Genomic DNA, 22,811 nt, shown 5'->3' on the forward strand with positions numbered 1-22,811 from the left:
ATGTATGTAATGTATGTATTAAATAACAAGCATAACATGCTCTTCCCATCACAATTAGAAATGCTCCAACTCTGGAATGTTATACGAAGTCTTATTTATTTAAGGTATTCTTTTATTAACTTGTATATGTTTACTGTTGTTGCATGTTTGTTATACTTTACTGATTTTTAGATATTTACTAAATTTGAAATAATTCATTGTAAAATTTAGAAAAACTTGATTAAGAAAATAAATCCATAAATTAAACAGATTTAGGCTTTAGCAACTTTAATTCTGTAATCAATGCTGCTTCTTAGCTATAATCCTATTATAGCATTTAATAACAAAAAAAAAGTTTAAAAACATGCGCTCAGGTGCTGGCGTTCTCAGCGCTGTCAAAATAAAAGATGCTTCTGACGGCCAAAAAGAAAAACTCTGTCGATAAAGATGCCAAATATCGGCTGGTCTATCGGTTGACCAGTTATTATTTATTTTATAAATATATTTAAAAAAATGTACTAACTCTAAATGTTTGGTCTTTGTGTGGTTATAATGAGTGTAAATTGAGCTTTTCTGGCTTTTCTTGTCCTCAGGTTCTTCATCAGGATGTTGCAGTGATTGAAGTGAAACATCTGATCGTGACGATGGGGATTTTTGGGAACCTGGCCTGTACGGGTCAGACCAACTGTTACAGCAACTCTTCCAAAGACTTCTGCTTCTCGGCCCGGATCCGCAGCACTGTTCTGCAGGGGCTTCCCTTCGGAGGCGTTCCCACGGTCCTCGCGCTCGACTTTATGTGCTTCCTGGTGAGTGACTGCCGTGGAAAAATGTACACCTTGATGTCTCTGAGCTCTGCCTGTAGAATAAGACAAGAATATTTTAATATTAGCTGCAAAATACCTAAACCAAATTAGTGAATTAAAAGGTTTAAACCTCATTAAACATTAAATGAATAGTGGAATCTCAGTATATTATCCACTAATGGTGTTTTTCGAGTTGGTTTTTGGATGAATCGCACAAACCTGTCAAGAGAATTTCCCAGTAGGGCTTGCGACAGTCGGGTGTCTTCAAACACTAGTCGACGCTTTCAGAAGACATTGAGTATTCAAACGCTCAATAACCATAACGACACGCTTGTTTTTCTTATCGCAATCCAGTGAGCCATGACTACAACCAAAGAGAGTATGTGGCAGGAGGACGATAAAAGCTTGAATTTTGTCTTATTTTATTATAAACTATTTTGAACTGGTTGAGTTAAGATCTAAATGATGTGAGGACAGATCCATTGTTTTTACTGTTGAAGACTTGTGAAATGTAATGTGAAGAGGCTAATGTTGTACAAAAACCCTTGGCTAACTATTAAAATGAATTTTATTAATATATATTTATGCACATTGATTGACGTCAAAGTTAGGGTCCATTATTTTAATGTTTTTACGGTACGTGTAAGAGACACAGTGGTTGCATTCATTGGGCTGTCAATTAATAAACACTTTTTTTTCTTTTGAAATGGTAACATAAACCACAAGTAGTCGAGTAACTCTGGTTTTGTTTTGATAAGTAACTGATTAAAAGAAATCAGTAGTAGTGCAACCCCTATTTATCATATTTTACTCCAAAAAAAATCAAAAGATAGCAATAAAAAATATATTTTGCCTTTAGAAAATAAAGCCTTTTTTAAGGACCTTTAAGATATTTAGCATTGTGACATTTTCATGACAACTGAAATAGTGTCGTCATGCCTAATGGTTAGTGAGTCCGATTGGTAACCCAAAGGTTGCTGGTTCAATTCCAGTACTTGAACACTTTCAGTTTCAATTCCGGTTCAATTCCAGTACTTTTTTCACTTCACTTTCACTTCAAAATCACAGTAGTCGGTATGAATACCAATTTCAGAATGTTTAACTTTCCATGGATTGGCAAGTTCAATGGATTGATCCGCTTTTCTGGTTGTCTGGTCAGAGTTATATTCACATAATCACTTCGGATGGAAAAAATCAAGTGACCTTGCATTTTAAACGTACACGAGCAGACAGAGCTACACCACAACAGTTGTTTTACCCACCAACTCTGTCAGCTCGACTAACTCTGAGCGCCATGGCTGCCCTCTTAACCTACATTTCTGCTGATGACTTCAGCTGCGAGCTACACATCAATGTAAACTGCAAGCTGTAGTTCTGCTTCTCTTCTCAGGTCAATATAAAAAAGATTGAAAGCTCTAAACTGCTTCAGAAGCAAATTTTATCCTCAAATGAATTAATTGCATTGTTCCTGTTTTTCAGTGGGGAAACTAGCGATTTGTATATTACAGTATTGAAAATTTCACGTCACAATATTGATTCATTTTGACTTCTCTCTTACCCGTAGTTTGGCTGATCATTTGCTTCTCTCTATCTCAGGTTCTTCTTTTTGTCTTCTCCATTTTGCGGAAAGTGGCGTGGGATTACGGCCGCCTGGCCCTGGTGACGGATGCTGACAGGTAAGGACATGTCATTGTCAAACTTGTTTGATTGATGGGTGTTATTTGGATGGATGTCAAATTGAATGATTTCTCAGATGTGTATTGTGTGAATTCTTCAATTCTCCTTTATATTCTCTGTGTGTGGTGTAAAATGTATGCTTGTGCATTTCCTGGAAAAGTGCAAGAAAAAGAAAGCAAGGGTAAAAAAGAAAGCATTTCATCCTTGCATCATCTGAATCACGTGTAGACAGCCTGGAAAATTATAGGGATTTAGCATCTGCGGATGAAGGGGTTTTGCCCGTTTCAGAATCGCTGTTTCAAGCTATCAACTGAAAGGACCAGCAATAGACATGATCTCATCCAATCAATAAAATCCTCTCTCAGAGTATCTCCAGAAGTGGCCAATAGTGGACGAGAACCTGGTGTTTAAGTGTGAAGAGCAGATTCAACCTCACTTTCTGTTAACCACGGGTCTTAGGAGCACATTTGAGTCAACGGAGAATGTCCGTTGAGAGTCTTGGTGTCTCACGGGATGGAATTTAGGACTTTTTTTTTTGGTCCTGATATGGACCCAAGCCCACTGCTCTTTCCATTATAGCCAAATTAATGACAAACACAGCATTACAAAATGCAATCTCCAATTACATCCAACTTTAGCCTTCATCAGAGTCTAAATAGTGGGCAAAAGTAGAGAAAATGTCAACAGAACAATTGTCGTCCAACAGCTGGACTTCTTGATTAATGTTGAAGGATTTCCTAGTTATAGCGCCTCCATTGACGGAATTGGATGAAAATTGGTGCGTGTCCTCAAATTGTCCTGATGTTCATATGTACCAAGCTTCATTGAGTTTGATCATTGCGTTCGGAAGTTACGTTCATTAGTAGAAATAGGCTATGGCCAAATATTTATTTGGCTTGTGAGTGCAGGATGGATTAATGAATAAAAATCCCCTAAATTATCTTCTTTCTGGAGTGTCTCTTCATGATGCTACCCTTATTATTCAGGTTCTGCCTCACAGAGACGGTCTTCCTCCATCTGTGTCTTCCTCACAGCTTGAAGATAATGCACCCAAAAACTTTTTAAGAAACATTTCCTTGGCAGGGTTAGGAAGTGAATTAAAGGCTGCTCACACACACACACACACACACACCATCTGCTTCATAACACAGTGTGTTTCATCGCAGCAGATTTGCTGTGTTTCAGCTGCTGTCAGTGCACATCACTGCTGTGGGTTTCTATTTTCACTCTGCTCTTCCTTCTTTACACTTTTCTTTGCTTTGTTTCTTCCCTCGCTGGTGCAGAATGGAGCCAGAAATATTCCCTCGTATCATTTTTCCATTGAATCGATCAAGTATTATTTGCTTCTTCTTATTGTTACTGGAAATTGTTTTGTTTTTTTTGTTTTTTTTACTTGGTTACATAATTACCACATGTATATATAATTTAAAGATTGTTTAATCTGGTTACCAGAAAGTACCATTAAATACATTCATATTCTGAAGGGTTTGAAGGCTGTTGTAACGATTGTTTAATTGATTGTGCTCCCATGATGCCTTGCTTCTTCCTGCAATAGTGTGGGCAGAGGAAATAGCGTTGAGCTTCCTTTTAGAGTCTCACGGTTGATTATTAGACATTTTGCATCTCCGGCTTCCCTCCCTACTCTTTCACAGCGTACATTTTGTCCATCCTCTCACTCAATCTCTAATTTACATCATTTATGGCCAAAGGCAATTTAAAAACCACAGTGACTTTTGCATATTGACAGTGTTTTTAGATTGAAGTGTTTGTGGAGCTGCTGACTGCACAGCGTCCGTCTGTAATTACAGCGACACACTCCAGAGTAAAGACCCGTCAGATTGCTGATTCTGTGTTTCTCACGTGGACTGTACATTAAACACGAGGCTCCAGTTTACGCTCTCATGACTCTACGGTTCATAGTGAACAGATTCACATGTAAACACTTGAGAGCTGAAGTGAATGCACAGCTGTAATGTGGGCATTTAATGAATATCCTATATCCTATAAAGATCACAGAAACGTCGAGCATGTGCACAACATTTTGGCATTGGTACTTTATTTTAGATTTTACTTGCACATCAGTCATCTTTAAATAATATTGCGAGATGCTCTCAGATGTATCATGCGTCTCTATCACCTAACATCGCTCTGTTTCCACAGCTAAAGATCTGACAGCTGCAGTCTTCAGAGATTGTTTGATTTGAATGAGTTCAAGTTGATTTTTTTTTTCCCTTCCTCTTTTCTTTCCTTCCCAAGACAGAAGAGAAGATTCAACGGTCTGGAGGAGCGGGAGTAGTATGTTCAGTTATTGTTCCTATGTTTTATTCTGCTCACTGGTGAACTAACTGCTCACAACTAGTAGTGTGTGTCTGTGTCATGGTTTGTTATAATGGAGGTTCCTCACCTTTGACCTTTTCTAATACACCACTGGTGACACATGTCGCTTTAGAGATGTGTGTGTGTGTGTTCGGTTGCTGTCCTGAGTGTTTTCTCTGATTGCACACCACATACTAATTTTCCTCTGGTGTGTGTGTGTGTGTGTGTGTGTTTGTGTGTGGTGTTTGACTCACTCATGTGAATTTGCTTTTCCAAAGGCCTCTAACACATGAGTGTCAATAACCGCCTGTCCTTCGTGTCTCTCTTTGTGACGTCTGTTATGTGACTACAGTACGAGAAAGGAACGGAATAACTATGAGCCCGTACGCAGGTAATAGAGCTCTAGCGTGTCTCTCTGACCCGTTGTGACCCCAAAGAGTGGATCCAAACAAGACCCCTCAGTATTGTGAGTCTTCCCGCCCTTGTGAATGTGGCCTGTCAAGTATATCTTCTCATGTAGAGCTTTTCTTCAAAAGTGGTGATCGTAGGTGGATGTGACCTCCTCAAACCTCCCTGCACACCAACACAGAGCCAATCTCTTACAGTTTTAATATCGCCCTCATGATATTCCAAACCAGGGATGAGTCTTTAAAGTAAATGTACTTTACTTCTTTAGTTTATCACAATGGGTGACTACTTGTCATCCAACAACTGATGTTGTAGCTTTAAATGATTTTATTTGTTTTATTTTATTTTACTTTATTTAATTTTTTATTACAATGGGTGACTACTTGTCATCCAACAACTGATTATTATTATTATTAATATTAATATTATATTATAATATTATTATTATTATTTTTTTATTTTTTTAAGTTGTAGCTTTAAATGATTATTTAAAAAAAAATTATTTTGTTTTATTTTATTTTACTTTTGTTTTTTACTTTACTTTATTGTATTTAATTTATTACAATGGGCGACTACTAGTCATCCAACAACTGATTAATTTTTTTTTTGCAGCTTTAAAATATATATATTGTTAAAACCTTTTTATTTATTTATTTATTTATTTATTTTCCCCGCCAAAAGAACAAAAAATGCCATAAAAGCACCATTGAAGTAGTCCAGGGGCCGTATTCACAAAGCATTTTATCTTACCACTAGGAGTACTCCTAAATCGCACTAAAAGATTTTAGCTAGGAGTTTTCTCTTAAAAGTTATTCACAACGCCTTTCAGACCTACTCTTAGTAAAGAAAAATGACAACTCCTAAACTAAGAGTGAGTCTTCGTTGCTATGGATGACGTCATTACTCATGCACGAGCTTGACTGAAGTGACCACCTTGATTGGCTGATGATTGTAACGCGGGAATGATTCCAAACCCCTCCCCTACGATGATGATTGACAGGTGACAGGTCTGAGAATGCGTGCGCTACACAAGTAGTGCGAAGGACGGAAGATGATGAATAACTGAATAAATAGCCTAAATGAATAAAGAGTAAGGCAAAACAAATAGCCTAGTAGCCTAATGAAACATATGGATTGATGCAATATCTTTGCAACATTATTGAATTAATCTGTCACTATGCCTCTGCCTACGTTTGCAAAGAGAAGAACATTTTAATTTGATTCACAATGAAACGTTACAATTAGTTTACATGCAATGAATGAGTAGCCTAGTTTTGGTTGTTGTTGGTGGCGTTATTGCATCCCTAGTTATGCCTACAATGCAAAATTGTTCCCTCGCGATTGGAAGCTCCTGTAGCCGCCGCATACGCATTTCAAAACATCGCAACGTGAAATGCCACAAAAAGCGGTTTGTGAAGGTCTTAGTCAGTTAGGAGTCCTCTCGACTTCTTTTAAGCTGTCCCAGGCTTAGGTGCTACTTTTAGGGCTAAAATGCTTTGTGAATTACTCTTAGTCAAAAAAATTAGGAGTCCTAAAGTTACGAGAGACACGCCCATTATTTTTAGGAGTTGCTCCTAAATTCGCCAGTTAGGAGCTACTTTTAGCCTTAAAATTCTTTGTGAATACGGCCCCTGACTTATAACACAGAAGCTAAAGGACTTTTTTTTGTGGACATTGACATGAACATTCTGCTAAACATCTGCTTTTGTGCAGCACAGAAGAAACATAGTCATATGGGTTTGGTTTGGAATAACATAAGAGTGAATAAAAATGTTAAATTTGAACAATTAATTTTTTGGGGGGTGAACTATTCCTTTGTAAACAATATGAATCATGGCGTTTCTAGTCCATTTTTGGCATCAGCAGTTTTCAGTTTTTTGCCACACAAACACTGCCGTCTTATTGATTGACAGGTCACGATAAAAGAAAACAAGTGTCGAAATAGATCTTGGAGATTCAGTTTGGTGTATTAGGAAAACGCCGTTTCTCAATGCTAAGGTCCGGAAATGCTCAGTTCATTTTTAAAAGGTTAATTCTGGCTGGGTTACCTTTTTAAACCTCTGTTGATTTGAGACGCACTTGTTTCAGATAAGCCGGCGAGAGAAAGTTCCCTGTGTCCCTCATGCACAGATCCATTTTCTACGGTTAGTCTAATGAGTCTGTCATTCATCAAGACCCGCAGCAGAGGAACCACATTAATAAAGTCATGTGGCAATATCCTTTTTTTCTTTTGTTCGGACCAAGAAAAAGAGGATCCGGCTCTGTAAACCTGCTGGTTTTCAGTAACATCAGAGAACATGTCTTCGTCAAGTACAGTTAGCATATTAAAGCTGTGATTTTAATATAGTTTACATTTGTGACGATATATAAACAATCAAGACAGTTGAGATTTGCTACTGTATATCGCTTTACGTGAGTGTACTGTGTGTTTTTATACAGTATTTAGAGCTGTGTGAATGATATTTTGTCATTGTTCAGTTCTCCGGTTAATGGAAATGAGGTTCACAGATCCCTCTGTTCAGATCCGGATAGCTGCAAAACACTCAAAATTGAGTTTTTATAAGGCTGGAAAGACCACACACATCCTCCTGTCAGGACTGGTTAGATCTGTATTTGTTCTGCGGTGTGTTTTGGGAGTAGATTAGTCTTCGTCTGACCTGTGGATTAATATCTTTCAGCGTACGGAGGGAAATGTGCTTTACAGATGCATTCTCAGTTCTTCGATACTTAATATCCCATCAACCCTGAGATGAGACTGACCTATATTTGCCTGTGTGGACCTGAATGTGCAGACGTTCTGACTGTCCGATCGCTTCATTTCAGACCTTCAAAATAACCCAAAACATCCAGTTTAACCCTTCAGAAGACCTGATTTCTGACATGTTTCTCACTTTATTCTTTCTCTTTTTCCTTCTGTTTTCTGTCTTTCTGTCTTTCTCTGTGTGTGTGTGTGTGTGTGTGTGTGTGTGTGTAGTGTGGCTTCAGCTCTACATTCTGAAACGCCGGACCGTTATGAACGTCTCACCTCCGTCTCCAGCTCGGTGGATTTCGAACAGCGAGATAACGTAAGACACCTGTCAATCACTCCCTCTGGCCCCGCCCCCTGTCGCGCGGGTCACATGACTGTGTGTGTGATGATCGGCGTAAGAGTCTGTGACTGTTAAATAATTCAGGGTTGGCAGTAATCTGTATGTGAGTGTGTATGGTTTTGTCTTCAAACTTAATGTGAAAGTGTTTTTTCTTCCTGCATTCATGAGGTCTAAATGTTTTTTTGTTTTTTTTGTAAGAAATTAATACTTTTATTCAAGAAGGACACATTAAATTGATCAAAAGTGACAGTAAAGACATTTTACAAGTTACATATTTCTATTTCAAATAAATGCTAGTTATTTTCTTCAAAGAATCCTGTATCACGGTTTCCACAAAGATATGAAGCTGTTTTCAACATTGATAATAATCATAAATGTTTCTTGAGCATCAAATCATCATATTAGAGTGATTTCTGAAGGATCATGTGACACTGAAGACTGGAGTAATGATGCTGAAAATTCAGGACTTTGATCACAGGAATAAATTACACTTTACTATATATTCACATAGAAAACAGCTGATTTAAATTGAATTACTCTGCAATATTACAGTTTTTACTGTATTTTTGATCAAATAAATGCAGCCTTGAGCAGAAGAGACGACTTTCAAAACATTTAATAATTCTTCCTGACTGCTTGTGTGGACGTATATTCATGTATATACGCAAGTATGCTTTTTTTGTCTAGTTTTGCACAGTGTTTGAAAGCCGAGTTGCATTTTTTGCACTTCATCTGGAAGCAAAGCGAAGTTAAACGGGACAAAAAAAACCACATGAAGACGATTTGTAGGCAATTTGACTTTGGATGCAGCTGGATGTCTTTATCACCCGTTTCCCACAGCGCGTCTCCCAGCCCCTCTCGCTCCCCGTGGACATCATTGATTTTTCCATGCAACACTGACCTCACGTCAACGTAATATACACTCGGAGAGAGCCAAGCGGCCTTCACAGAGGGCAAAACTTCCTCCCTCCTTCATTTCTGTTTAAATCACAGTCACGATGAACCAGCGTTTCTGCACTCGTTTGGGACGCCGTCCTTGAAAGTCCCCAGAAGCCTTCAGGAGAGAAACTGACTCGAGCAAACCTCGAAAATAAACCCCTCAAAGTGAAACTGCTGAGAGGAAAAACTGAGAAGAAACGAGTGTACGCTTAAAGCCCCATGAACCATAGGAAACCACCTATGAAGACCATCCTATGTGGATGGAAAGTCCAGTCACCAGTCTCGAGTCGCACGGGTATATCTGAGGCAATAGCCAACAATACAGTGTATGGGTCAAAATTATCCATTTTTCTTTTATGCCAAAAATCATGAGGATATTCAGTAAAGATCATGTTCCATGAAGATATTTAGTAAATTTCCTACCGTAAATATATAAAACATATATTTGTGTGAGTGAATGCAGCACAATCGTGAACATAAATGAACAACTTTAAAGGAGATTTTCTCAATGTTTAGATTTTTTTGCATCTTCAGATTCCAGATTTTCAATAGTTGTATCTCGACCAAATATTGTCCTATCCTAACAAACCACACATCAATGGAAAGCTTATTTATTCAGCTTTCAGATGATGCATACATTTCAATTTCAGAAAATTGACCCATGTGACTGGATTTGTGGTCCAGGGTCACATATAACGATATCTTTTATCGTCCGATACAGATTATTGGGTTATTCGTCGGTGCATCCCTACTTAAGTGGTCTTCCACTGTTAATCCGTGATTGACGCGTTTTCATCAGGTGACATCATCACCCACCGGAGTCAGCCGGTGGGACGCCACTTTAAGCCTGTTTTCCAGCCTCTTAAGAGATCAGTGCAGGACTTCAGCATCTCCTGTGTGTCTTCACCTGCATTCACCTATAATCCTGAAGAGAAATAACTCACACACTCTCTCTCTCACACACACACACACACACACACACACGCACTCACACACTCACACACTCTCTCTCACACACTCACACACTCTCTCACACACTCTCACACACTCTCATGCACCCTCACACACTCTCACGCACCCTCACACCCTCTCATGCACTCTCTCACTCTCACACACACTCTCACACACCCTCTCATGCTCTCATGCACACTCTCACACACACTCTCACACACTCTCACACACTCACCGACTGACCCGCCGAGGCTTTGACAGGCCTGGCCTGTGTTGAAGATCTTGTATTGATATATGCAGTAATAGTCTGTTTATTGTTGTGTGTACCGCATTATGTGTTTGTGAGAGAGAGACTGAGCAGTGTGTGTGTGTGTGTGTGTGTGTGTGACAGTACATCGTTTGGACAGTCATTCATAGTTTGATGTGCTTTTATTGCAGGGCTTCTGTTCCTGGTTGACTGCCATATTCAGAATAAAGTAAGTGGCTCTTTGGCTCTAACGTGAGGCTGTTAATATCAATACCACAGCAGAAACGCAGCGCTAGACCTGTCGCACGCTCTATAGAAGAGAGTTTCTCAAACAAACCCCTAAATATTACCTTCAAATCTCAGGGGGACTTCAAGAAAATATATTTCTATAATTTCATACCATGTTCACGGTTCTGTGATGACGGTTAATGTTCACGTGAATGCAGATTAACAAGTAAAAGATTTATTTTTTGTTTTCTTTTTTAAATTATTTAAAAAATGTTACATAAATGGTGTTATTCATTCTTAAAAAAAAAAGAAAAAAAGATTTATTTAAAAAATTCATTTTAAGTGTTTATTTTTATGATTTAATTAATACATTTTAAAAAAAATTTGTTGATGTTTTTATTTTTTAATTATTTATTTGAATTTTGCATTATTATGATTGAATTAATTTAGTAAGTGTTAGTTTTTATTTAAGTGTACCTTTTTATGATTTTATGATTTTCATCATTATTTTAAATTTATATATTTAAAAAAAAAAAAAAAAAAAAATATATATATATATATATATATATATATATATATATATATATAAGTTTTATTTATTTTAAGTGTATGATTTTATAAATGTTTAGTGTCTTATTTTTATTGTTTAATTTTAAATGTATTCATTTGAATTGTGCATTTGTTATGATTTTATAAATTTTTTGTTTTATTTTGATTTTAAAATTATTTATTTGGTAACACTTTATTTTACAGTGTCCTTGTTACATGTAGCTACCATAGTAATAACTATAAATTATGCATAATTACATGCAACTAACCTTAAATGCACCCTAACCCTATAGTACTGTATGTACATTTAGTTAATTATTATCACTATAATTACACTGTAACAATGACACCTTAAAATAAAGTGTAACCATTTATTTATTTATTTATTTATCTATCGTGAATCTCCTGCAGTTTCCTCAGTTTGGGAAACCCTTCACCATACTGTATAATCCATACTATTTATCCCATACTCTATAGATCATGCTCTCTACTTCCTATCCCATACTTCAAACCCAATGCTCAATATCTCCATCCTGTATAATCTTTATAGTCTGCAGTTCATTCTCTGCAATCAAGCACTCTCTGAACACTGCACGTATTCTCTACATCATGAAGTACGAGGGTCGGCTAACGTGAGTCTCTTTCTCCACAGGGACGAGGAGATCCGGGAGAAGTGTGGAGAAGATGCCGTCCACTACCTGTCGTTCCAGCGGCACATCATCGGTCTGCTGGTGGTGGTGGGCGTTCTGTCGGTGGGCATCGTTCTGCCCGTCAACTTCTCAGGCAACCTGCTGGGTGAGTCCGCCGAGAACTGCGGGGTTCGTACAGGCGCTTAAAGGGGTGGTTGATTATGATTTGACTTTTCTAACTTTAGTTAGTGTGTAATGTTGCTGTTTGAGCATAAACAACATCTGCAAAGTTACGACGCTCAAAGTTCAGAGCAAAGGGAGATATTTGCTTTTAAAGAAATCACTTTTTAAGGACTACAACAAACGGCTGGTAGAGACTACACCACATTCCTCACGGGTTAGTGACATCACCAACCCTAGAATTTACATAAACCCCGCCCCCGAGTTAGTGACATCACCAACCCTCAAATTTAGATAAGCCCCGCCTCCAGTACACGCAGTCCATTGTGAGAAGAGGAAGAGGGTCAAAAAGGGACCATTTTAACATGCTGTAAAAAATATCTGTGGGGTATTTTGAGCTGAAACTTCACACACACACACACTCTGGGGACATCAGAGACTTATTTTACATCTTGTGAAAAGGGCATTATACCACCCCTTAAAGTGCTTGAAGTTCTTGAATTTGACGTTTTGAAATGTAAGTCCTGGAAGACCCTTGAGAATAGATATATTTATGAAAAGGTACTTAAAGTGCTTGAATTGGTGAAAGACAAAATATGTCAAATTAGTGTTTAATTTGACAATCAACAAAAATCAGCGCTACAACCCGTCTGATATAGATATAGAGGCATTTCACATGGCTATGAGTGTGATATTGCTCATAAATATCCAAGTATATGATACATCTTTCAATCTTCAGGTCAATCATATATTCATGGGAGAAAAAATCAGTTTGAATAAAGAAAGTGATATCTTTGTCATAGTCTCCTATCAATGGTTAAAGTTACCGCAGTCATTGCATCTGCTGCACTTTATCTGTACCATTTTGTTTTATTGGTTTATTTTTGTTTGTTTACCTTTTTTAGAATTTGAAACATATTAAAGATATTGTTTGATAAATGAGATCTCTGATTGTAGTCCTTAAGAAAAACTTAAAGTCCTGGAATTTGATTTTACAGTGTCTGTACGAACCCTGGAACTGTTGATTATTGGTTGTGAGTTTCAGTAGAAGAACCAAGAGCAAGATCTACGACCTCCGGTTTCCTCCAGTTATACGTGTGAGCTCAGGACTCTCCATCATTAGGCGGACGCTGTGCTAACATTAGCGCTGGTCGTGTCCCGTCTCTCTGCCCTCTGATAGATTATTATCTGAGAGGGTTAATCCACGGCGCTCCGCTTGAGTAATGAGATTGAACTTCTGTCCGCTCGCCGGGTAATTGGTCGCCCGTTACAGGGACGGAGAGAGCAGCGGAAGGCAGAAAAACCAAGGGAAACGGGTCAAATCGATGAGAGGGCGCTTTGCACGAGTCCTTCGAGACGTGAACACTGTTGAACAGAGTCAAAGAGGACCGAGAGCTCAGTCAGAAACGCTTCGCTGCGTAGACTCTGAGTGACATCTAAAGCGACCAATCACAGTTGAGGGTGTTTTAGGCTCCATTTAAGCCTGCAAGGGAAAGGTAGCGATAGAAAATGTTCACTTTCTCGGCTTGAGTTTTGAATTGCTTCAACACGTGTGTGTGTTTCAGGCCTGAGATAGGAGGATTGAAGTGTGAGCTTAACCATAACCGCCAGTTTCAACACACTACTAACTAACTCAACCAGGCCCCGCCCCTTTATTCTGCGTATGAATTATTATAATGAGGAATATTGACGTGTTCGTTCCCGGAAGAAACTCAAGACTACAATGGAGGCGTTTCAGGAGTTCAGGAACACTGACACTGATATACTGATATATACACTGAGGGACTTTGTGCTTTTGAACTATTTTATTTTATTTTATTTTATTTTATTTTATTTTATTTTATTTTATTTTATTTTATTATTATTTTTTTATTATTTTTTTTTATTTTTTTTTTTTATTATTATTATTTTTTTTTATTTATTTATTTATTTTTTTTTTTTTTTACATTTTATTTAATTAATTTTTAATGTATTTGCTTTTATAATTGTTTGTTGAATTTTTTTATAAATTTTTTCATAATTTATTATTTCATTTTTTATGCATTTATCCATTTTATTTATTTTTTTACTAATTTATTATTTGTTTGTTTTCATTAACTTTTTATGCATTTATCATTTTATTTGAAAAAGGCCATAATGTGACCGCGTTCAGCACATTCTGACAGCGTTTCCTAAATATGACCCTTTTGATAGTTTTTAAAAGCACAAATTAATTTATTAATATTGTTGTTTTTTTTCTCAGACAACAACGCATACAGCTTTGGACGTACAACAATCGCCAACTTGGATTCCAAGTGAGACATTTTATCCATTGCACACACATTGAAAACCTCCCTGTATGCTTTAACTGAAGGATTCTGGGTAAAGTGGGCGTGTGTTTTTCCTCTCTGTGCTTCAGGAATAACCTCTTATGGCTGCACACGTCGTTTGCCTTCATGTACCTGCTCCTCACCGTCTACAGCATGAGGCGCCACACGTCCAAGATGCACTACAAAGAAGACGATCTGGTACGTGAACCCGATCAGATTCATCAAGTGACGATAAACAGCTGTTGTTAAATAACAGAAGATGATGCATAATGCGAAATCAAGGCTCTCGAGGCTCTAGTGACGATCGCAGCTGTAATGCGTATGAAATATTCATGAAGTCTGTCTATAGAGCTGACCTACATTTCTGAGCTTAACCTCAATCTGCACTGCAACGTCCTCCAGCATCAGTGTGTGTGTGTGTGTAAATAAAGCAAATATCCTAAATAACGTCTTTTTTTTTCTCTTCTTTCTCAGGTGAAACGCACTTTATTCATCAACGGCATTTCTAAATATGCAGAAGAAAGCCATATAAAACAGCACTTTGAGTAAGACGTCTCTTTTTTCCCCTCTTCTTTATGCATCTACGCTTCCCTCCGCATTTACATTTTAAGTGGGTCACTGGAAGAGCTGGCCGCTGTAAATCATGTCTCATGTAAAATATTAAAATCACGTGTGTGTGTGTGTGCGTCAGGGATGTGAACGTCCTCCTCGTATGCCACGAGACTGCAAGCATCTGCCGTAATTGTCTAAATGTGTGTTTTAAATGCGAGTCATGTGGCCGATCAGCCGACGGTGTTCCTGCCAAAAATGAGTGTGATGAGGCGCTGGGGACCAACTATGAATAGACTCGAGTGTCTAATGTCATTTTACCTGAGAGCTGCTGTTTCCTCCAGCAAAAAATCAATGGAAAACGTCACAGGATGGAATTGTCTGTCATTACTATAGTGATGAATAATAGAAATGTAGAGAGATATTGAGAGATTGAGTGAAATATGCCATTTTAGATGTTAAAATACTGTTTTGTATCCCAGTTTAAAGGATGCGGATGTGTCTATAAATTTGGGGTCTGTAATATTTTTATGGTTTTGAATGAAGTCTCTTATGCTCACCAAGGCTACATTTATTTACTTGATATAGGCTATTATGATATACTATTTCGATGTGAATATGTTAAAATGTAATTTATTCCTGTGATCACAGCTGAATTTTCAGCATCATTACTGGATCACGTGATCCTTCAGAAATCATTCTGATATGATGATTTCTGATAATTATCAATGTTGAAAACCGTTGTGCTGTTTCATATTATTGTGGAAACTGATGCATTCAGGATTTCTGGATTCTTTGAAAGTTAATAAAGGACAGCATTTATTTGAAATAGAAAGCATTTGGAACATTATAAATGTCTTTACTGTCACTTTTGATCAATTTAATGCGTCCTTCATTTAAAAAAATAATAATCTTACTGTCCCCAAACTTTTCAGTGATAACAAATTAAAATAGAATTATTTTTTTTAGGAATATTTACTCAATTCTTTACTATATTATTATTACTTTTATTTTTTTTTTATTTTTTTTTAACTGATAAAGCTTATGTTTTTTTTTTTTTTTTTTTTTGTGAAAACTGAGAAATAACTGAGAAAATCTAGTTATTTTGCATTTCCAGTATATGTAAATTGCATATTTTAGAAATTCATACACTTCTCTTTTAACCTTCATGACCAAAGCAACGGTGTTAGAGTTGTTCTAGCTGATCGTCTGATGTCATCATTATTATTATTATTTTGGGAGTGTGAGATGTTGATTTCTTCATTTGTGTCTCAGACAGGCGTACGAGAACTGTGTCGTACTGGAAGCACGTGTTTGTTACAACGTGGCGAAACTAATGTCTCTGAACGCGGAGAGGTAAAAACTCAAGCTTTAGTGAATCTGTCATATTTGGCTTTGGATAAGTTATTATTCACTAAAGCACTTTCCTTTTTAACTTCAGAAATGATACGACCTCTGAGACTTTCTATTGATCTCTTAAACGGGCTGAAGTTTGTGATCTCTGAGGGGACTAACATTGATCCGCTGAGCTGAACGTGTGTGTGTGTGTGTGTGTGTGTGTGTGTGTCCTGCAGGAAGAAGACTGAACGCAGTAAGAAGTTTTTCACGGATCTGATGGCTAAGGAACACATGCCCACGATGATCAACCCGAAGCCCTGCGGTCACTTGTGCTGCTGTGCCATTACAGGCTGTGAAGAGGTAGAAACGCATTACCCACAATGCCTCAGTGTTGTCAATATATAGTACAAAGTGCCGTTGTCAGAGGAAATACTCAACACTGACCAATAAAAGCAGGGTTCCAACCATTTTTTACGTCTTTTCTGCCCATGGCTGCTAAATACATTTGCTACCCGTAATTATTACTTTTTATTGTTATTATTAGGAGCAAAGCATTAAAAGTGCGTAGTCACCTATTTTATTAGTTAGTCTTCTTCCGCTCTTGAATTATGGTAAAAAGTTGTGAAATTTGGTACACAGATAGAGGACAGTCTGAACATTAACCACAGCGAATTTTGAGTCTCAGTCCCTCTAGCGCCACCAACTGGGCAAATTTTCATTCACGTTTATGCTAGTAACTTAACAAACAAAATGATTTTTCCTCTGATTCCTTGACTCAAGATTATTGCAATTTTCCTACTTCGAAATCATCCACGACTGTTTGTAAAATGTTCACCAAAATTGGCTCACATCATCTTCAGACCTTGCTGGCAAAAAGTTATTAAAAGCTTGACTAGCTCGCAAACGAATTTGATGAAAAGCACAACAAACTGGATGCAAGGCTCTATCTCCTCCGAGTCTTGGTACATATCATCACAAGCATGACCTGATTCCTCATGCAGATCTTCAGCACAGCGCCACCTACTGGTCAGGAGATATGAAAAATAGCCTATTTTGCTTAGAACTTCTGAATGTTTTGCGGATTAAAATCCTAAAACTGGTTAATTAAATTTTCTTTACTTTTTCAGTACTGCATACAGAGTTGAATGATACCCAGTTTTCCCATATCGGCCATTTTGGGGCGTCTGCCATTTTGAATTTTGTCGTAAAATGCTGTATTTGTGATCGACTAAACCGCTTTCGAATAATGCATCAATGAAATCAATATCTACTTTGGTATAATATAAATTAGTCAACATTTCATTTAAAAAAAAAAAAAAAAAAAATTAAATAAATTTTTTTTCTGTTACAATTTAGTTTTTTTTTTTTTTTAGTTTTTTTTAGAAAGTTAAGTGTAACAAAATAGTAATCAGAATTACAATCCAATCAGACCATTTAAAATCAAATGTATTCTGTTTATTTCAAGTGATTTATATTCTAACTAAATATATTTTATGTACATTTTTTAATAGTGTTTTAAGTGACACTTCCAGTCCTAGTTCTCTTGGCTTAATTAACTCGCACTAGGCTCTTGGTGTCCTTGAATAAAAGCTTTTGTGCTGCGTCTGAGAATGGTACCGAGGAAATGAAAGCTCTCCTGTGAGGAAGTAATAAAGGTCAGGATTTAGGAGGGTCGTGTCTGGTGGCGTGTGGCTGCTTGCACTGGTTTGGTGATGCAGTCGTGCCGTAAATCTGTGTGGTTTTATAGGAGGAGGCTGTGAGTTATTACACTAAACTGGAGGCCAAACTGAAGGAGGAATACAGGAAGGAGAAAGAGAAAGTCAACACCAAACCCCTGGGCATGGCGTTCGTCACCTTCCAGAACGAGACCATGACAGCAATGTGAGGATCAGCTTTTTCAATCAAATTACACTAGTCACGTGAGCTGATGGTGCAATATGAATAAAAATAACATATTGTGTAAAATATATTTTAAAAAAATACTAACTATATTAAATTGGAAAATACTTTACCATTTAAATTGTAGTAAATTAATAGTAAATTAATTGTAATAAAAAATAGTAAATTAATGAACTTATTTTGTTAATTTCAAAGTGATTAATTTAAAAAAAAATCTAGATTTTTAAATTAAATCATTTTCATTATAATTAATGAAAAAAATCTACCATCTCAAAATGCTGTCTAGGTGTTCAGCTCACCTGGGATTGGATCTGTTGCCTCCTTATTTGTTGATGTAGTGTGTGATTTCCTCTTGGTGTGTGTGTGTGTTTCTGCAGAATCCTGAAGGACTTTAACGCGTGTCAGTGTCAGGGATGTAAGTGTCGTCAGGAGCTTCGTTCCTCTCAGTTCAGTGAAAATCTTCATGTCTATAACTGGAGCGTCAGTTATGCTCCCGACCCCCAAAACGTGCGCTGGTGAGGAACAGATGTCTCTGCACACTCTGACTCTCTTTCTCTGTCTCCTTTATTTATTCTCTGCATGCATGGAAAATAGCCTGTTATATTAATGACAATGTGCAGTATACAACCAGAGCACACCTTGTGTCCCACTATGCAATGCTTTGACTTGACCTTCCAATTCTTGACCCTTTATTCAAAGGGGCTGCAAATAATTACACAAAACTGAATTGCACAAGTGCAAAATAACTCTACTTTGATGATTCATAATGCGTATCTGAGGCCGTATGATGCAGATGGAATCACACAATCCAGTCATAAAAATGGAATTGATGGAAAAATACAGAAATTCACAGAATAGATGAATAAATCAAAAGTACATGTAATCAAATCACAATATATACACAAAGAAACCTTTACTATAACCCTTCAAAATAAAAGTTTGGTTTAGCTTGAAGAAGTTGTGACAGAAATATAGTACTGTTGTACAGTAGAATGTATTTCTTAAAGTAACAATAATGATTAATAATACACTTTTTTTTAAGGAATATCACAATTTTTTTATTGTAACAGCAAACCTTTCTTGTGCAGAATTTTTTTTTTACAGATTTACTAATTATTTAATTTAATAACAGATTAGAACATTAAAAAAATTAATAAAATTGCTAATGTTTTATGCCATCATTTTGATTACCACTGTTTTTGATAATACATTTTTAGTAAATCATAAATCCAGAAAATTTTAAAGACCGCACAGAATTTCATAGGTCCCTATTACTGTAAATCTTTATGAATTAAGTTGATTTTTTTTTATTTTTTTTTATTGAAGTAAACCATTAAAACGGATCCAGAAAAATTTACAGAATTAAGAACGGAATTTTGGAAAAATATAATGGAATTCAGGCCCTAATAATGTTTTACATTGTCATTTTATACAGTAGTCTATGCTTGAACCGTACAGTAAGCAATGCGCTGATATTCCGTTCCCATCAGCCGCTGTCTCTCGATCTGTCAGCCGTTTCTTTCTTTGCTGACTTCATTATGTTCAGGAATTACCCATGAGCAGTCGATAGCTTATCAAGCTAAGAGATTTCACTCTTTCTGCTGAGTAATATTTTACTGTACACTACAGGCTGAAGTAAACTCTGTTTGGCTCACAGGGAGCATCTGTCTTTGGGAGGAGTCTCCTGGTGGCTTCGCTGCTTCATCATCAACTGCATCCTCTTCCTCCTGCTCTTCTTCCTCACCACCCCAGCCATCATCATCTCCACTATGGACAAGTTCAACGTCACCAAGCCTGTGGAGTATCTGAACGTAAGGCTGCGATCCGTCATGAAGTCCTGACCAGACGTAAAGTCATTGTGAAAGTGAAAATGCTGCAGAACAATCAGTCAGAACATTTTATATAGAGACTGAGCATGTCAGAATGACAAAAACAAGTCAATATTCAATTTTTTTTATATATTTGTCTTGTTTTCCAGTCAAAATATCAGACATCATTTAAAACATATATTTTCTGAATATATCAATAAAAATATTATTGCAATTAACTAAATGTAAGATATTAATGGATTCATTTTATTAACATTAATTAAAATATGTAGTTGATTTTTGTACCATTTTCCCCCCCTTGTTTTAAGCTTAAATTTAAAGTTGTATATTTATCAAAACAAGGTTAAGAAAAATACCTTAATTCAGTATTGTTTGAAAATAGCATTTGCAATATATATATACAGTGCAATGCATAAGTGAATACACCCATGCTAAAGTTGACTAAAAAGAGGAATAAAAATAATATTTTGGAAATTGAACTTAATGCCTTAATTTAAAAATTAGGAAAAATCCAACCTTTAAGGACACCAATTTTCTTTGTGAATGAATAATGTATCGTAAATAAATAAATGTTCTTCCTTAAAATACATGGTGCATAAGTGAGTACACCCCTATGTTAAATTCCCATAGAGGCAGGCAGATTTTTATTTTTAAGTATTTTTTTTTAAAATTTTTTAGGATACTATGCATCCTGATAAAGTTCCCTTGGCCTTTGGAATTAAAATAGCCCCACATCATCACATAGCCTTCATCATACCTAGAGATTGGCATGGGGTACTTTCCATAAGATCATCTCTCAATGCAAATCAAACTAGCTATTAGGCTAACTGAAATAAAACCATGCCAATCTCTAGGTATGGTGAAGGCTATGTGATGATGTGGGGATATTTTAATTCCAAAGGCCAAGGGAACTTTATCAGGATGCATAGTATCCTAAAAAAAATTAAAAAAAAATACTTAAAAATAAAAATCTGCCTGCCTCTATGGGAATTTAACATAGGGGTGTACTCACTTATGCACCATGTATTTTAAGGAAGAACATTTATTTATTTACGATACATTATTCATTCACAAAGAAAATTGGTGTCCTTAAAGGTTGGATTTTTCCTAATTTTTTAAATTAAGGCATTAAGTTCAATTTCCAAAATATGATTTTTTATTCCTCTTTTTATTCAACTTTAGCATGGGTGTATTCACTTATGCTTTGCACTGTATATATATATATATATATATATATATATATATATATATATATATATATATATATATATATATATAGCAGGAGTATAGAAAAAAGCAGGAGTATAGAAAGGGAAATGTCTTCTGGAATGGATGAAAAAATGCTCTTGTAAGCGTAAACACGTGATCATATATATGTGTGTGTGTGTGTGTGTGTGTCCAGAACCCAATCGTCACCCAGTTTTTCCCCACTCTGCTCCTGTGGGCGTTCTCCGCTCTGCTGCCCACCATCGTCTACTACTCCGGCTTCTTTGAAGCCCACTGGACCAGGTACAATCCCACAATCCCACAGTCTCTCATCATAACACACTTTTAATGACTTATTTATGGATCCAGAATGTATTTTGCAATCTTTAGCACAAGTACATTTAAAGAATCTTTTGGTAGCACTTTATTTTACAGTGTCCTTGTTACATATGTTACATGTACTTACCATAGTAATAACAGTAAATTATGCATAATTACATGCAACTAACCCATCAACCAAACCCTAATCCTACCCTAACCCTATAGTAAGTACATGTAGTTGCTTAATATTACTCAGTACTTAAATATATAACCCTACTAGTCTACTAATACTCTACTAACACTCTAATGAGAGCTAGTAGACATGTAGGTGCAACGTTACTTATAGTCGACAGAATGTGTTAAAGGGACCATCAGAATAAAGTGAAGCCAGACTCTCGACTGTCAGGGCATTCAGCATTTCTCCCACAACCAGACCTTTAAAACTAATCTACTTTATTTACATTACGCTATGTTAACTAATTGTATACTTTAAATTTCAGATCCATGCATGCCTTACTTTTGTGTGTTTTGTATGTAATATGATCACTGTCTGTCTGCCTGTTCATGCTATTATCCTGATTGTCAATATTAGGTAAAGTGTCCTTGGGTTCTTGAAAGGCTCTATATTAATAAAACGTATTATTATTATTATTAATCTCCTCCTCCTCTTTCCTCAGGTCGGGGGAGAACCGGACCACCATGCACAAGTGTTACACGTTCCTCATCTTCATGGTTCTCCTGCTGCCGTCTCTGGGTCTCAGCAGGTACACACACTTTCTTCTGTTTGTGATGAACAGGTTTTCTGCAGAGCTTGTGGAACTGGCTGCTTTATCAGAATCTTTATTAGTATAATTGAAACTTTATTTATATCTGTCTGGAGACTCGTTTGGGAAGCTGCCTCGGGCTCTCAGCCAAACCGTTATATTTCAGATGTGCTGATGCGTTTCTTGCAGAAGCTCTCTTTGTTTTGATTGATTGAACTGTAATTCTTTAACATCAGATAGTGCTCTTATACCAGTGTGCTCTTATACTAGTGTGCTCTTATACTAGTGTGCTCTTATACTAGTGTGCTCTTATACTAGTGCTCTTCAAAATAAAGGCTTGTTAAAATCACAAACCTCCAAGTATTAAACTGAATGAAACCGTTTCATAGTAGTAAATGTTCTTGTGTCTTAGTTTGGACGTTTTCTTCCGCTGGCTGTTCGACAAAAAATTCCTGGCTGATGCCGCTGTCAGATTTGAGTGAGTCAACTATTTTATTTTATTTTATTTTATTTTATTTTATTTTATTTTATTTTATTTTATTTTATTTTATTTTTTATTTTATTTTATTTTTTATTTTATTTTATATTTATTTATTTATTT

The 22,811-nt window shown here is 36.5% G+C and overlaps 1 protein-coding gene across 9 annotated transcripts in view; it reads left to right on the forward strand.

Annotated features, from left to right (window-relative positions):
• tmem63bb (transmembrane protein 63Bb) overlaps window positions 1-22,811 on the forward strand; it is a 47,144-nt gene that overhangs the window by 15,961 nt on the left and 8,372 nt on the right. For 4 of the 9 annotated variants that reach the window (XM_084396037.1, XM_084396035.1, XM_084396036.1 and 1 more), the window contains exons 2-18: window positions 573-785; window positions 2,379-2,458; window positions 4,716-4,754; window positions 8,158-8,248; window positions 10,601-10,638; window positions 11,839-11,981; window positions 14,238-14,289; window positions 14,394-14,502; window positions 14,779-14,849; window positions 16,129-16,209; window positions 16,428-16,551; window positions 17,939-18,072; window positions 18,468-18,605; window positions 19,748-19,901; window positions 21,322-21,428; window positions 22,124-22,210; window positions 22,623-22,688. In XM_084396037.1, the coding sequence (XP_084252163.1) occupies window positions 624-785; window positions 2,379-2,458; window positions 4,716-4,754; window positions 8,158-8,248; window positions 10,601-10,638; window positions 11,839-11,981; window positions 14,238-14,289; window positions 14,394-14,502; window positions 14,779-14,849; window positions 16,129-16,209; window positions 16,428-16,551; window positions 17,939-18,072; window positions 18,468-18,605; window positions 19,748-19,901; window positions 21,322-21,428; window positions 22,124-22,210; window positions 22,623-22,688 (1,676 nt within the window). In that variant the 5' untranslated portion in view covers window positions 573-623. Of the gene's footprint in view, window positions 1-572; window positions 786-2,378; window positions 2,459-4,715; window positions 4,755-5,127; window positions 5,167-8,157; window positions 8,249-10,600; window positions 10,639-11,838; window positions 11,982-14,237; window positions 14,290-14,393; window positions 14,503-14,778; window positions 14,850-16,128; window positions 16,210-16,427; window positions 16,552-17,938; window positions 18,073-18,467; window positions 18,606-19,747; window positions 19,902-21,321; window positions 21,429-22,123; window positions 22,211-22,622; window positions 22,689-22,811 lie in introns of those variants that run through there. The other 5 variants (XM_084396040.1, XM_084396041.1, XM_084396043.1 and 2 more) reach the window with 4 other exon arrangements.

Source organism: Rutilus rutilus, assembly GCF_951802725.1.
Source record: "Rutilus rutilus genome assembly, chromosome: 22".
NCBI classification, from domain to species: domain Eukaryota; kingdom Metazoa; phylum Chordata; class Actinopteri; order Cypriniformes; family Leuciscidae; genus Rutilus; species Rutilus rutilus.